This window comes from Haliaeetus leucocephalus, unplaced genomic scaffold (genome assembly GCF_000737465.1).
Source record: "Haliaeetus leucocephalus isolate CR32 unplaced genomic scaffold, Haliaeetus_leucocephalus-4.0 Scaffold819, whole genome shotgun sequence".
NCBI lineage: Eukaryota > Metazoa > Chordata > Aves > Accipitriformes > Accipitridae > Haliaeetus > Haliaeetus leucocephalus.
In genome coordinates, this window is record NW_010973255.1 from 384,381 (window position 1) to 396,875 (window position 12,495).

Genomic DNA, 12,495 nt, shown 5'->3' on the forward strand with positions numbered 1-12,495 from the left:
CAAAACCAAAGGGCAGCATGCACATCAGCATCTTCTCCACTTAACTGGCATATACTTAAATCTAGTCTTGTATTTCCACATTCTGCAACAAGACTTCACGTTCCCATATAGAGCACTTCCTCCATTGTTTCCAAGACACATATGATGCAAAAGGAGAAAAATAGGTGCCCAGGTTCACAGAAAAGTTAGAGAAGAAAATATGGAGAAATGAAAAGTGATCATTGTATCACACATTTCAAAAATAAAATGCAATTTGCAACTGAAAATTATACTGACAACTAGAGAGGATTCAAAACAAAATGCTCGATTTAAACATCATTCCTCCCTTTGGGAAAAGGTGGCTATAATTTTTTTGAATGAACCCAATACAAATGTATACATGAATCTGTCTCTTGTCTATAAATATAAAAGTCTATATAATTTACAATACACCCATGCACCTTCATATAGACAAAGCATGTGGATGCAATTATTTAAGACTAAATATTTATCCCCTGCTCCCTTTTTTCCTTGAAAAGAGGACTGTTATCAATGTTAACACAAGAACTAAACCCACCCACCTCTACATCTTTGGTGCGGCTTATGTCAAAAGGGCAACATACATTGGAGTCCGATGAGTAAGGAGCACAAAAGACAAGAAAAACCACATAGTATCTTCGGTTTTAATTTCAGTACATACAAGTCATTCCACCCACTAACCTAAAAGCAAAGCTTTGATTTGGATAGATTATTTTCAAAGAGCACATCCAAACACAGCCTAACTAAAAAGCAGAAACTAAGTCCTTACACCTGTCCAACTCTGTATGCTGCTGGGCATCGTCTGCACTTCCCATGAAGAATTACACCAAGAGAGAGATAGGACCCAGGAAGATGATAAAGCACAGCTGAAATATCAGCTTTTACCAACAGATGTATCCCTTTCAGAAAAAACAAATGGAAAAGTTTTTGTATCATTGTAGTCAGGACAATGCCTTGCGCTCTGAAATTACAGCATTTTACTCCAGGGCATCTTAACACTTTTCCTGAGAAGTCCCACTTGCCCCTCTTTCTAACAAAATTGAGAGGTTTTTCTAAAGATGACAGCTATCCCCTCCCATTCCAGTTTGCAGCTTCCGAAAAACTGGCAGACTTCAACTGAGCTCCTCTCCCACTCCCCTGCCTTTCCATTAGTCTTCCAAGCCAGACTTTAATACTGTGTAAAAGCAGTCAACTATCACAACTTTTAACTCCCTTAACATGCACTTATTGAATTTGCCTGTAAACTGGGAGGCACTGGGGAATGAGGGAGAAAATAGGCCAAACAAAACCAGACCTTTCCAGAGAACCTCCCCCCATCAGCTTCATGCGCTTGAATTTACTAGAAAGAACTCCAATAGATCCCAATCACATTTGGATTAGTCTTGAGCCTCCTTCACAGCGCCCTGTCAAATTTCAAGCAGAAATACTACAAAAAAAAAAAAAAAAAAAAAAAAAAAAAAAGGTTGCTATTGTTTCCTTTAAAGTGTAACACACATTTTGCTTACCTCACTGTTGTGGCCCCTCAAATTGAAGTTGATTCTCTGAGGGGTGTTCCGGTCCCTCCTGCAATGGCTGGAAGTAAAAGTGACGCCTACAACTCCTCTGCCATTGCCTGTTGCCAACCAGCCTTCCTCATAGTACCGCCTCCTGCACACCGGTTTCTCCTTCTCACTTTTGGGGACTCTGCCTTTCCAGGAGAGGCAGAGGATGTTGGAATCGCTGCAAAGAACAGGCCCATGTTCCACTGCTGCATACATGCTTTTTAAATATTTTATTTTTTGACATAAGAAAGTAATATGTCTAGTGCACAAAATTTAAATCAATTTTTTTTTTTTTATTGATAAGACTGACCTGGGATAGATCATTGAAAGGGAGGAGGATGGGGTCAGTGTTTATAAATATCCACCAAATGCATAGTGAAAAATTCCTCTATAAAAGATGATGGCAGTTGGCTAAGAAAAAGTAACACTTAAAAAAAAATTCAGGTTCATTTTTGTTTTTGAGTCTGTAGAGTGAGGGTGCACTTATCCTTTGGAGAAACAGCTACTTCATAAGAGGCGCTCAAGAAATGGTTAAGTCATCTTTTTGCTCAACTTGATATAATCTTTATACAGCCTGAGATTCCAGTTTAGCGTAATGCAATTCCAGAGACAAAGAGTTGCAAATGTGTAGGTTTCAAGTAACTTAAGGCTTTTAAGATTTCCTCCAGTCAGATTTTCTTCAAAAGTTCAGTTGCAGAAATTTAAACACACGCACATACATATATATGTATATATATGACATTCATCTTTTCCAAGCTGCCCTCTGGCATATCTTTTCCATCTGATGTATTTCTGCTGCTAAAGCTGAAAGAGATTGCATAAAGGGAAAAAAAGGCACACAAACCGTGCGAAACAACAGACCCGAACTTGTGCAGGCACTGGTGTGCCAGGCCAGTTGGAAAATCCCTCTTGGTACTGAACCGCTCGTTGGACTCAAAAGTTTTTGCAATCCAAAGCCAATCCAATTTTCATTGCAGCACTTTTTTTCCACCAGAGACCCAACACAGCCTAAACTGTTTATCACGCTATCTTGCCTGCTTTCCCACTTTTTGCTGCCACACACGAATGAAAAAGAAACCCCCTCTTCATTTATAGCAGAATCAAAAATGCTCTAAAGCTTTTAGCTTTCAAAGCAGATAATTTTGCCTCAGGTGAACCATGAAGTTCTCTCTCCTCTGAAACAGGCTAAAATGTCAAGCTGTTTTTCTTTTACTTTTCCCTTTTTTCTGCTACAAGGAATCACAGACTTTTCATCCTACCGTAAAAAACAAATGCCAGAATTAAAGCACATCAAGTAAGCACTCTTTCAAAATCTTCTAAAATTCAAGGAAGGAAGAAATATAATCATCTAAAAAAGAAAGAGAAGCAGCATTAAAAATCTGACTTCCTGGGTTCGCTATTTCTCTAGGTATTTTCCTTGCTTGTTTGATCGGATCTTTCCTTCTTGATGCTTGTCTACAGCATAGATTCATAGTTCCAGACACAACATTTGCAGCTGTACAAGAAGGAAACATATGAAGTATTCCAATTGTTTTATTTGAATAACATTTATGAGCTCAATTAATTAGTATTTATACCACACTCAGTGAAAAGAGGAAAAAGGAGAGGGAGAAAGAATACGCAAGTTTGATGACCTGGTTAACTCAAGAAGGATGACGAGGTTTGCTCAGTTCAATGCCCAGACTTGTCCCATAGTTCCTCAACTTATTTACTTCCAGTCATCATTACTCAACATATGGTCACGATTTATTAGTCCATTCACAATCTACTGAGCCCAAAGCAAAACGTGCCAAAGACCATACATTATCCCTCTGCAATAACAAAATCAGTTTCCTCTACCCTCTGTATTCTTCTGTTTCCCTCGCAGCTATTGATTGAGATTGTGGAGGTATTTATTAGGCTTTTTCTGTGCAGAGGGTGTTTTTTCTTCCTCTTCTTGCAAACTTTTTTCACCTGTGAAGACCATGTGGAAAGTTGAACATTACTGGCACGTGTCTTTCCATGGGTTACTGATTCCTGTGATGTAAGGGTGCTCCATCTGGTTCTCAGATTAATTTTCATCAATTGCAAAGCTCTCAGGAATATGCAAGAGTAAGTCTATGTGATGACAAAAACATGTGCATTTTCATGTACATGCAGCGCGCACACCAGCTCACTCAATCTGGTACTCAGAGCTGCATCTGCCTTTTCAGTTTAGCTGTGGTAATCTTGTAAGACCCCCGTCATTCAAAGCTTGAAATCCCTGGATTCTTCCAACCCTGCAAGACAAAGCACACACACATACAAAAAAAGAAAAAAAAAGTGAATAAAATAAGCCACAAGACAACTTTAAAGATACAAGCACTATTGTTACAGTAATCAAAGCATTATGATTAAGGATTTTATAATGGACTCCTATAAAATATCTATATTATATATAGATACATGGAATATTCAGACACACACACATATGTATTTGATACACAAATACAAACTACAAAATTTTCTTTTTCACTTCCAAAGTTTCTAAAACATGTCACAATTGACACATAACTAATGAAATGTATCCAGGAAGGATACATTAGGGGGAAAAAAGGGATCCTTCTTTTGGCCATAGTCACTGGGGCAAACTCTTAGACAAAGATTCCATAACTTTGGAGTGAGGGTAGGGAAGTGGCAGAGCAGGCACGAAGTTAGACCCCAAGGCACACAAACAGAATCACAGAGTGGCTGAGGCTGGAAGGCACCTCTGGACATTATCTGGTCCAACCCCTCTGCTCAAGCAGGGACACCTAGAGCCGGCTGCCCAGGACTGCACCCAGGCAGCTTTGGAGTGTCTCCAAGGATGGAGACTCCACAACCTCTCTGTGCAACCCGTGCCAGTACTCCGTCATCGTCACAGTAAAGAAGTGTTTCCTGATGTTCAGAGGGAACCTCATGTGTTTCAGTTTGTGCCCACTGCCACTGGTCCTATCACTGGGCACCACTGACAAGAGTCTGGCTCTGTCATCTTCATTCCCTCCCATCAAGTATTTATCATAGAACCATAAAATGGTTTGGGTCGGAAGGGACCTTAAGTCCCTTAAGAACCTTAGTTCCAACCCCCCTGCCATGGGCAGGGACACCTTCCACTAGACCAGGTTGCTCAAAGCCCCATCCAACCTGGCCTTGAATATTTCCAGGAATGGGGCATCCACAACTTCTCTGGGCAACCTGTTCCCATGTTTCACCACCCTCACAGTGAAGATGATCTTTCATACATATTAAAAAGATCTCCCTGAGCCTTTTCTTCTCCAGACTGAACAGTCCCAGCTCTTTCAGACTTTCCTCATATGAAAGATGCTCCAAACCATGAAAGTACAGTGCTAAACTTGTCAAAGGAGACTGAGAAGATTCCTCCAGGGCTTAAATTACTGCTTTAAAGAGATCTAAGGTACTCCAAAATTAAAACTTAGAAGTTTGAATCAATACAGATGAACTGACTACTCAAATTCTGCATCAGTCTCCATTTGAAAAAGGGGGAAAAAATTCCCCAAAGTCAGTTATACACAGAAGAGTGTAGAGTAGAAGAGACCAAGGAAAAGACTGTCCAGGATATTCCAGAAGTTATATCTGAAATGCACACATAGGCACAGTTATGCATCTATACATTTACTGCTAAACAGAGCTCATTTAAATTGAGAATTGCATTTATGACATTCAACAGGGCTGTAAAAATAGTCTTGTCTATATTACATACAGCACTGTACTAACCTCACATTTCGAGTAATTAACCACTTTTTTCAGTCTAGCATAGATGTACCAATAGATTTTTTTTTAAAAAAGAAAAAGATAAGAAAAAAAAATTATAGCTATAAAGGCAAGGCCATAAAGTGGTTTACAACACTATTCAGCTAGCACACTTATCAGGAACACCATCCATGAGGTTTGGTGAGTCACTACCAGAACTTTTCAGCATTACAACTAACCAAAGATTTAAAAATAATGGCTGCTACCAATTTTTTTCATCATAGCATGATGAGGATATGAGAAATGTCACCTAGTCTTTCCAGATTTATGGTGCTTTGTAGCGTTCACTACATATCAAGGTGCCACGATTAGATCACTGGTCGGCCCGGACCAGGGAAAGAGACAGATAACACACACAGTGTGAGCGCCAACTTCCGCCTTTTATTGCGCAGTCAATTCCTTTTATTCTAACAAGGGTAGGCGGGATTACAGATACATCATAGGGCTACGACTAACCCTCCGTCTTTCCGTGACATCGCGAGATCTTCCGAACGCCGTTCCCTACATCGCTTCTCAATTACAGTCCAAAGAAAGTTCATATAAAGGAAAATTCAGAAAAACTTCCAGAACACAATGATGGTCTGAAGAATTTCTGTGCTCATCCCATAAGCAAATAATCCTGTCAAGGATCAGTGCTGTTACTTCCACACCCACCAGGGTCTTCCTAACAAATACCTGCATTCAAGAGTTGACATTTTATATTAGCGACTTCGTGTATTATGATGCAAGCCTTTACTAACCTCACAGAGAAACAAAAAACAAAAATGGTTTACTGAGCAAACAGAAAGTCTCTGAAACATCAGTTAGAGCAGCATGAGGTAAGCATTAAACAGAATTGTTTGAACTGTGCAAGTACCATGACTTTACAAGTGGATTTTAAAATACAGACAACTACAGAGGCTGTGGCTTTGCACAAAATCTGTATGCAATTTCTGTCCTTATTCACTGCATATAAAATTAACAAGTTTGAGAAAAGAACTCTTTTGTGTCTTGGCCAATAACCTTCTCTCACCTGAGTCCCATTTACCATCACTTTCAAGATTAGACAAACTAAAGGCTTCTCCTCTTAAAAATATCCTAACTGCATTAGGAATGCTGGACAGGTAGAGTTGAAAATCTAAAATAACTACAAAAGGAATAAAGTCAATCATTATTCAGATACATATCTCTCAGTACAATACACCCCACGAGACTATTTTACCTTTAAATCACTGAGGGTCAACACTTCCTTTATGTTGTACTTACATTCAGTAGACAAGATAAAAAGTACTTTTAAGACTGTAGTGTCAAACGCTCAAAAGATAGGCTGAATTAAGATTACATATATTATATATTAAGATTTAATTCCTTCCATTCCCCTCTCCTTCATTTCCACCCACTCAGTATTTCCTAAGAAATAACCTAATTAAAAGATTCAGATGCCAGTCTTCCCTCAAGAAAATCTGTAACTAATTTAGACACTCCCCCCTTTCTTCTGCCATTACAGCAGTCCCACAGTTCTGCTCCTTTTCACATGTTTAAAGCAAGCTTTTTGCCGCCTTCTTCCCCACCATGAAACACTAGGGTAATGGCTACATCTATTCTAAAGCATGTGTAAGAGCCAAGGATAAAAAGCATTATAGAAGAGCTACGTGTTACTTGCACGATCTTACCACTAGCCTGAATACAGTTTGAGCTCCCCATATAAAGAGAACTTGGCCTTCCAGATGAAATTAATCCAAACTAAAGTTTTGACTGCAGATTTATAATCAAACTTTATGTATCTTTTCTTTCAGAGCAGGACAAGGGCTAATCATAGAAGTACACTGGATTCTGAGAAAATACTTTTTTGCTGGCAAATTATTTCTAGCACTACTAGGACACTAAATATCAACAAATTGCAGTTACCTACTTTTATTCTCACTTAAAAGGTAGCTGAAAATATCTCTGCTCTGGATTTTCCCTTTAACAAAGGGAGCTGCTACTTGAAATCATCCTCTAATGCTGTTTTGAGTCTAAGCCCAGTGATGTAATGTTTCTTAAGTACAGACACCTAATGAGACAAAAACGTATTAGACCTGTGACCCAGGAAAGGATCCACAAGTATTTCATTTGATTTTGCTTTGAAAGCATAGCTCTTCTCAAATGCAAAACCAGCAACAAGTTATGTTTCCACATTACAGAAATGAATTTAGGTATTAATTTTTAAAAATGAACTTATTAACAGTGGCTCTCATATTTTAGTGTCAATATTTAACTCATCATTTTTATCTCCTAACTGTTTCCATTAACTTATATAAAGTGTAAGTGTTAAGCCACAGTTGGACAACCAGAAAAACATTTGTTTGTTCTCATGCATCTTTCATTGAGGTGTCTCTCTTTTGTTGACAGAAAGAAGTCATGCACAGCCAAGTGTACCAATACTGCAGCAAGCTCTTCAGCATTTTATGTTTATTCAAAACCCTAGTCTTCAAGGCTCCAGAGTGGAGTATCTGAAGGTGAGGATAAAAGGAGACTGAGAGGGGAAGGAAAGCAGAGAAGGAAAATTCGGATGAATACACACTATTTCTAAATTATTACATTCAAAAAACCAAACCAAACCAAAAAAGGACTCACAGGCTGCACTTTGAAGATTCTGACTGCCCAAACACCTTATGGAAAGAAACGTAAGCTACAGAGTCTTTGAAAAGTCAGGCTAACAGATTTTAGGATTTTTCAGCCTAACCAGATTTCCTTCCTGTCAATCTTGCATGACAAAGGAAACTGCAGTTTTCCCTCCCTTCACAGTCTAAGAAGGAAAAAATATACACCAGTATCCATGAAGACTTACTTAAAAGCAAGATACTTAAAAAAAAAAGTGAGACCACTAACTTGTATTTTGTTCAGAAGGATCAAACTACAAATCGTTCTGCACAAGCTCATGGCAGGTGATCCCACCAGCTATCAAACGGTGACTGTGGGAGTAACCTTCAAGGTTACTGCTGAACACTATACTACAAAATTGGCACATTCTGTAATACAGTCACTGTATTACAGGCTAAATACTATAGAGCTAGAAGCTGGCAAGATGATACATTTTGTTGTTTATTTAGTCCAACTTATAAGGTAGCATATAAATAATCCTATCCAAAAGGAAAGAAAATGATATAACAAAATTAACTACTCAATTCCTAAAAGGCTAAAGTATGTAAAAGAAAAGTTAACTGGTTTGTAGGTAAAAGGATTTTTTTTTCCATTAAAAAAGGGCCAATTCCATAGGGAGAAAATGCAATTTTGACCTGAATAAGTACTGGTTTTCCTCCTCTTTCACTCATCTTTTCTAATTATCTTTGCTTTATTCACCTTCTATTGTGGTATAAGTTATTGAAGTTAACACCTTTCTTTCATATTACACAACAACACAAAACTAATTTGGAGGACATGATTCTAAACAAATACCAATAAGCTAACTAGTGGCTGTAAAAATGTTCTTCATCCCTAAAAAATGAAGGAAGAGCAGAGAGGAAAAAAAAGTTAGAAGATGCTTGATTTTTGTTCTGTTTGTTCTTAAATGTTTGTCCACAATGTTTGTCCATGGGTAATTCTAGAAGCTCTTCCCTTACTCCAGGACACCTGCATGGCCTGGGCAAGACAGTCAGTTATGCTAATCAGAGATGTAAACAGATTTGTAACCACAGCATAGCTGCACAGAAGCAGATACGTAGCAAAGGTGTAACACCAGGAACTGTGATAATAACTGCCAGCCACATAATACAGACACTGTAATGTTAGTTATATGAGCCTATATATCGTTAAGCAAATAAAACTGACAGAAAATGTATTTGTTGGCATATTGAGAGAAGTGAAGCTTGTATTAGTGGCTGTTCAGCGACATCCATTGTGAATATAGCCAAAATTTATTTCAATGCAATACTCCTACAAACTTACAACCATCTCCTCCACCAAATTACACTCTCAGAGAAGCTAAAATAAAAAAAAATAGTACTAGCTGATCGGCATTTCTCATGTGCTGAATGACCCTCATGGGTTCTTGTAATAGAGGAGAAGGCAATATATGTATGTTGTATACATTTTTTGAAGTGCAAGATCTTTTTTCATGTATAGCTGCCTTATATGCGTTATTTCTAGAACTATTATATATATTCCACTTTCAATGCTTGATGCTATACCATCAGATTAAACTGGAGTTAAATTTAAAAATACAATTAGGAAGAACAAGTAAGAAACAAATTTTAAAATGCCTTCAGGAAAAATATTTTCAAGAAAAACATCAAGGGTCCTTAAGCAAACTGTTAGAAGCTATTAATTGTGAATTGCCAAATTGATACACATTCTTCAAAAGGTGGAGGCCTGAAGACATGAAATACAGTAAATTGTTAGAAACTCTGCCTATGGAGGAATTGAGGTAAACAGTTATGCTCTTCACAGGGAAAAGAAGTTAGAAAAGATAAAAGCACTGCAGAACAGACTCGGCCCCAAAACTAAGGACATTTGAGCTAAACAGAACCTACCAAAACATGCGAGAAAGAGAATACCTAACTTGGGTGTGGTTTTTTGTTTGGTTTTGGTTTGTTTTTTTAAACACTTTCTTTAGCAACTACATACTTTAGATGAATAAATACTATATCCATTTGTGAAAGAACTGCTGCAAATCCCTTTAATCAGTTACTGGTCAAACACACTCATGGGAAACTTCTGAGTCAAATAATGCTAGATCTGTTAAGCTTATATGGCAGGGAAGCAAACCAGAAAAATAATTGAAAGCTAGACAATACAAAGCATTCAGCTGCAAGATGAACAGAAAATGTTTCTGCTCCCGCAGCTCTGATCACTTCTTTCTCAACCCCTAGCACAGCACACCATGACTCTCACTTAAGCCAGGATGATCATTCAAGGTGCTACACTCTGAACTACATTAGAGAAATGATCCAATTAAAAATTTGAGAAATGAAGATTCACAACAGCTTAACCAATATAAATCTGGTTTGCTAGATTCAGCTGCACTCTCAGTTTCCCTTGTGGCAAACCATACCCCTCCAGCACGTCCTAACACAAGCACCAGCACTCTTCCAATCATGCAGTTCAGGAAGCTGATCTTGCCAAAAACATACCCTCCAAAAACAGCAATCAATTTTAAGGGAGCTCCCCTTAGCGAACTCACCATGCACATGCAGCAGCAGCACTACTGCCAATGTAAGAAAGGGTGTGGGAGGTATGGCACCACAGCAGCCTAGACTTCAACCAGTTTGAACTGTGCTCAAAAGCTTTATCTTTTTTAAGTTGAATCGATCCCTGACACAGTCCCAGCGTGGTCCCACGTTCAGCTGCACTGGCAAAATGGAGAAGATGGAGCTGTACAGCACAAGCGAGAAACAGAAAGGAGGAGTACTTGCAACTAGTATTGTCACTTGAACGCTTTTGATGACAAATTTTGGGCACAGAGTATTTCTGAACTCAAGGGTTTGCCCTCAGAAGGGAGGAAAGCAAGGTTGGTCTTTTGAGGACGAATTTAAGATGGCTACCACAATATCTTGGAGCCAAGGCTACCCATCAGCCGTGAAAAGATGCCTCATTTTCAAATAAATTGAAGAGGACTGAAATACTTCAGACAGATGTTGAAAGACCTGTTTCAGAAAAGAAAAATGTACAAATAACACGTATTAGCCTTTTAAACAAATTGGAGATTTACACTGCTGAAACATGCATTCAGAATCTTTAGAGATTAAAAGAAATGTGAAGTGCAACCAAGAAATTCCCTTCACTTACAAGTGTGAATCTTCCCTCTCAAGAAAGGGCTGCAATCCTCACAGCAGAGAGAACACTTATAGAATGTATACTTCAGGGGACATTTACTTAAAAAGTGGTAACAACTGTGTCTCCTTAATGACATTCAAAGATCTTCAAGGGAGGGAGCCCCAGCTCTTACCATCTCTTTCCCATTGAACTGACTGCACTGACCTTGCCTGTAATTACAGAGCAATTTCTTTCCCGTAGGAACGTTCTGCAGCCTGCAATAATCCCTGGAGCCTGCAGCAGTTCCAGCCAGTTCCTAATTATCTCCAATATCTGCCCACAGGCTCTTTGAATACTTTCTTATGAACACACATTGAAGTTTTGATATCCTCCCCCAAAATCCCAATACACCTCTGTATGTGACACATGCACTGCAACACTGGAAACAAAAAATAAAATAAAAAAAGGAGGGGGAGATGAAAGGATAAAGTAACAGAAGCCACCAGTTTTTAAAATTCAGAAGAGCCTCATAAACAAGAATTATTTCTGTTGGACAGCAAGACATATTTCAGTGAGAAATCTGATAATCTCTGCGGAGCAGTTTGAGCGTGGCATGTTGCAGCAGGGAAGGATGCTGCATCAGCCTGCGGGGACAGAGCTCCTGGTGATGCCTGCAAGCTGCATCACAGGTGTGAAGTGGATTTGCTCACCACAGGCTGCTCGGCTAGAGCTGTGAAGCAAGGCACTTCTCACACAGGAGACCTTCAATGGGTTGGATTTTTTTTTAATTTTTTTTTTTTTTAAAGTACAAAAAGACAAGAGTTGCAGTTTTCAAAGAACTCAGGTTTCTCAGTCTTTGGCTTTTGGATCAAGAACTTGACTCTAGTCCTGACTGTCACTAACGTCACTCAAATATGCCATCACTGAAGATTTCAGTCTGTGTTGGAGGACTTGCACCCACCTCACAACCACTGCTTAGAGGTCTAGATGCAGAGGAGGGATACTTCTACCCTCACAGTGAAGAGATGCAAAGCTAAGGAACAGCTTCATCTTCTCCCCATACCTGTCCCCTTTTGCTTCAAGTTTCCTGTTTTTTCCTCAAGGTTCTGGAAGGTTGTGCCAAGGTCTCTGGGTTAAAAGAGGCATATAATATCATCAAGGCAGTCAGACTCTAAGAGTGGTTGCTTTAGAGGCAGCCTTGACAAGCGAGAGTCACTGAAGAGGCCTTTTTAAAAGCCAGGAGCTTTAAATGAATGCTTGCAGCAAAGCAAACACTTCTGTACAGAAGTGAGTTGTTTCACTAGCAAGACTCAGAGGGCATGAGATTAGCTGCAAACATATGCGCCCAGTTAGGTGGATGACGGTTTTGAACTGTTCTGTCGGCACTAATATGCCAAGTGTTGACTGGGCCCCTGCACTGACAGAAGCAAGGAGGCCAGGAAGAAGCAGGCGTCCT

At 39.1% G+C, this 12,495-nt stretch overlaps 1 protein-coding gene across 1 annotated transcript in view; it reads right to left on the minus strand.

Moving 5' to 3' along the window:
- The window catches only part of TULP4 (tubby like protein 4), a 123,657-nt gene extending 121,882 nt beyond the window's left edge, over positions 1 to 1,775 (minus strand). The window contains exon 1 of the mRNA XM_010581928.1: positions 1,524 to 1,775. Within this exon, the coding sequence (XP_010580230.1) occupies positions 1,524 to 1,775 (252 nt within the window). The remainder of the gene's footprint in view (positions 1 to 1,523) is intronic.
- Positions 1,776 to 12,495: the final 10,720 nt, after the last annotated feature.